The sequence below is a fragment of the Cynoglossus semilaevis genome, chromosome 15 (genome assembly GCF_000523025.1).
Source record: "Cynoglossus semilaevis isolate Cse_v1.0 chromosome 15, Cse_v1.0, whole genome shotgun sequence".
In the NCBI taxonomy this organism is placed as follows: domain Eukaryota; kingdom Metazoa; phylum Chordata; class Actinopteri; order Pleuronectiformes; family Cynoglossidae; genus Cynoglossus; species Cynoglossus semilaevis.
In genome coordinates this window covers 6,206,656-6,211,312 of record NC_024321.1, presented here as the reverse complement: position 1 = coordinate 6,211,312, position 4,657 = coordinate 6,206,656, and the positions used below count along the sequence as shown (strand labels likewise).

Genomic DNA, 4,657 nt, shown 5'->3' with positions numbered 1-4,657 from the left:
GAATTATATTTATATTTGAATGTATTTATTGTGATTGCTCATGATTTACTACCACTCTCTTACTAGCACTACTGGTAGATTAAGATCGACTAACTGGACACACCTGACCTACAGTTTCAAAATACATCAAAATAGATTTCTGTCCAAACATGGTTCTGCTATTGTTTTTCCGTCAGTAATTTAACAGAGTTAATGTAGATAATGTAAAAAGCGTGACGCCAAGACAAAATGAAATTTTGTCTTGTCTCCACACTTAAACCAGTTCTCACACTTGTCCATTGCCCCCTCTTGTGGTGAGTTAGAATGTTGTCGAGAGTTCGCATCCATTGACTATGCTGTAGTACCACTATTATTAATACATTTCCCAATTTATTAATAATTAATGGATTATTAATACATTAGTGTTTAAAATAAAATAGTGTGAATAGTAGGAGACTATTAAGAAAAGTAGGACAATTATTTGTACCTCATGTGATTGCCAAAGAGAGAAGGAATGATTCCCCTCACTCAATTTTATTGGGTTACTGGCATTGTATGTTGTACTACATTATACTGTAGAAATAACACATATTAGTAATGTCTATATATTTTCCCTCCTATTTTGCAGGTAATACCATTTATAAGGTATTTATTTTATTGCCAGAAGGTGGCAGTAATGTAATTCTAACACCGTGTAGCAGCAATTTTGAACCGTGAAAATTCAGCTTTATTTAACATTATTTTCATTGTGTATATATTGAAACATAAACAAATAATGAAATTATAGTTCTCAACACATCGACCCTCTAATATGTTGAACTAACACTGGGTTGGACGAACCTTTACTGTATCATACATTTCATATTATAATAGATTTTTTTTTCTAAACCTAACGGTGCAGCAATCATCCGGAGAGCGAGAGTGGACGCCCGAAAATGATTAAGTCATTGTTTATTAATAGTATCATTATCTAGAGAAGTTCTAGCGCCAACACAGCAACACAATAAGGCGTTTTGTTTTCACACATCCCTTTATTGTTATTTAGACATTTCCTCATTTATTTCTGTATTACTTAAATACATCTCACAGGTTAAAGATATACAGTAAATTAACTTTAAACAATAACATTTTGAAAACTCGAAATCTTAAGCAAATATATTTTTAAATAGTACAGTTTGACATCACCATAATGAAACTCAAAATATTATAACAGCTTTTTTCAAAGATAGAAAAAGAAGTCCACTTCCACTACAGGTGAAAAAATTAAGAAACTACCAAGCCCAGTCCACTGGGTGGCGGCAAAGCAGCTTTATGGAAATACATTCTTTATGAGTTCGTGTGGACTCACCGCCACTTTATCAATAAATATTAAATAACTTAAATACAAAAAAAAAAAGACATGTAGACCTTTTACATTTAGCATCATTTCAACTTAGTGTCTCTTAGGCGTTGGTCATAACTAGGTCTTCTCTAATCAGCCCACACTCAGTCTGGTTATTGCCTAGAAAGGAGAGAGAGAGAGAGACTTATTTATTTGGCATATTTATCATTAATGTTTGGATTAAAGTAAAAAACCTGTCTCTTGTGTTACATTAGGGGTACACCTGAGGCAAAACTGTAATTCTGGATTATTAACAAAGTTAGCATTTGTAATTTCTAACAGTTTTAACATTTATCAGTGGTAAATCTGTAACACCTACTTAAGTTTGGAAATGATTTAATTCACAAAATCGCAGTACGTTTCCAGTCAATCATAAACACAATCCAGTTACTTTTGAAGTTATCTTTCCATAGAAAGTTTTTTAAGGCTACACAAATGTCATCTATGTTAATGTACAGCAGGAAGAAATAAATTTTTAGCAAATTGTTGAAAAAGATATACTGTATATATATATCAGACATATTTGACATTAAAAACTATCAAATTTTACAAACTGAAAAAATAATTGAAAAAAAATCTTAGTCCAAAAATCATTATCTGCTTCTGGACATAGTGTTTTAGAGTCACTGCATCATTTCTGTACCATATAGTACGCACATTAAAACAGTTTTCTGACTAAAAGAGAGGAATGTGGATAGTACAAAGTTCTCACCAACTGAATAAAAGACTCCAGTTTGTTGAAAAAAGCTTTTGGCTTTGCCTTAGGATATGAGTCACAGGCGCTGCATGTTTTCTGAAAGTAAGAGAAAGTAAAAATGAACTCTATTGTTCTCATTAAAGATGAAAGTGTTAATAGTCAATAAATGTTGATGTGAAACACTGAACAAAGCTCAGGCACTTACCGTAGAATTTCCTGAATTACAGAAGTTCACACCTTTGATCTAAATTGAAAAGACGAGATTTGCTTAAAATGATGAATTATGAGGACATTAGTGTCAATCTTTACATATTTCCTTTTTTATTTAATCTGCAGCTGTGAACTTACAGTCAGAGGGTTTTCGAGACTCTTGTGAAGCATGCTTAGTCTTTTCTCACTGACATTGAAATGGACCTTCATGGCTGCTCTGAAGCACCTCAAGGCTGACTGACCGCAACAGTCCTGCTGAGGAGGAAAATGTAAACAATCAACTGTCAGACAATGTTCAGATAAGATAAGTAACTGGAAAAGTGTGAATCACTGATTTATTTTTACTTTTCATCAGTTTTAAAATACTCCATTATCAGATAAGACTGATAGGAAGTCCTTCTCTGAGTACTCTGAAAATGTTCCAGTTTTTAGTTTCTGACATGACTTCATCATTGCTGTTGAGTTTTCCAGTCAGATGCGCACACACAAAAATCTAAACACTTGAACTGAAACCAACTAATGTTTCCAGAATGTTTTTTGTTCCTAAAAATACCTTCTAGCCTTTCTATTTGCAATGCATTTTTTTTCCAACTGAAAGTTTTGTTTACGCCTGCTGCTACTACTTAGGTCAAACCAAAACTGTAGATTACAACATGTTTGTTTGAATATGTGCATTCCTCCCAAATGAAAAATGAACACAGTAGTTAAAAAGTTCAGTCAGAGGATGAAACCATTTGTATTCTGGGCTATCATTATTGCCTTGGTCAGCGTTTAACATCAAATTAGTATTGTGATATAGTCTCAAACTCCTGTGGTTTAAGGTAAACTGTAAGCTGCGAGGGCTTCTCAACCTGACAAGTGAGTCAGACCTTTTCCAGCCTGCTTGCAAACATTCGGTTTGCTTGTGAGGCACGGTGAGGAAGTTATCATGGTTTTGTCTGATTACTCATCACATTTCATCCCCGAGAATGGGGACGCTATGAGAAAACACACTGAGCAGTCTAGAGTTGAGTCAACCGCGACTAGGTCTGACAAGAAACAAAGCTCGTCAGAGTTTACAAGTAAAAAGTAATACGCATACGTTTTCACATTCACGTTCATTTAAACTTAGCAAAAGGTAAACTGTCATGTGGGATTGAACAGGTCAACAGCAAAAGGCAGTAATTGTAATAATTGGTTCAGTCACACAGTGTAATAATTGAGTGACTGAACCACATTATGTCAATTCATTTAATTCCTTCAATTAATATTAATAAAATAATTAATAAAAATAGAATCATTAAATATAAATTATGAATGCATTACTGGTAAATAGAAATTAACTTGATCGTAAGGCCTTTTTATTATTAGAGCTTTAGAGCTTTTATTATTAGAGTTTTATATATATATATATATACAAATATAAATATTCAGTGTTCAAGTTATAAGTTTGAGTATAAGTGTACATACAAATGTACAACAATCACTCCTGAAGTTAAGTTTTGTAATGTATTTCAATCTTATACGCAATCAGAGTTTCAGTGTTAAGAAAAGAAGAAAAACAATACTAAATAATAAAAAAGTCATTCTATTGTAAGTTTGCAAGAATTACATCTGGACTTGTTCATTTTCTTTTATCGCTCGACATGTTTTTGATTCACACTTTCGCTTATTTGATGTACTCCTACAGTTGCTGGCACACGACAATTAGTAACAACAGTAAGTGGGAGAACAGTAACATGACTAAGCAACCACAAATATTAGAAGTGGAGGGGACCGTAATGTCAACAAAACATTTAAAAAGCCAGTGAGCTGTTCTTACCTCATTGGTCTCCGGTGTATATATCATCTTTTCATTGTCCTGCATGAAACAAAAGATGAGCACTGTAGTTATTACTGTAACTGTGGAGATTAGAAAAGTGGTTAAAAACACAACAACAGAGGAGTTTATCGATGTACCTGAAGTCCGTCTTTCACATAGGACAGCTGCCTTAGAACTTCTTGTAGTTTTCTGATTTCAGTTGTTCTGACCACAGCACAGCAGTAGACTGTGAGAAGGACGAGAATGAGCTTCATGGTTTCAAGAGTCGGTACTAGTCACCCAAATCAGCAAAAGTGACCTAATGATAGATTTAATGGAAGTGAAGACTGCTGTGGTACTTACCTTTATATAGGTATCCCTGAGGACACAGGAAAACCACTTGTGCAGAGCTGGAAAGCTGAAGAAACTGCTGTGTGAGTAATGAATTTTCTTTTCCACTGGCAGTCACCACTACGTGATTCTCGAGTGGCGTCAAGCGGCGCGTGCGTGTGTGCACGGCTGCGTGGGGCCTATAGATGCAAGTGTGTGAACGTATGTTTGTTTGAGTGGCCAACTGCAGGAAACTACAGGAAGACGGCACTTCCCATTT

General features: G+C 34.5%; 1 protein-coding gene across 1 annotated transcript; it reads right to left on the bottom strand.

The window, feature by feature from the left end:
* Positions 1-336: 336 nt before the first annotated feature.
* On the bottom strand, positions 337-4,657 carry LOC112488160 (uncharacterized; the record flags this gene model as incomplete). Its single annotated transcript, XM_025063105.1, has 7 exons — positions 337-1,480; positions 2,073-2,153; positions 2,263-2,301; positions 2,406-2,522; positions 4,069-4,107; positions 4,206-4,294; positions 4,411-4,657. Coding segments are annotated over 7 exons (639 nt in total), but the record flags the coding sequence as incomplete, so codon positions are not given.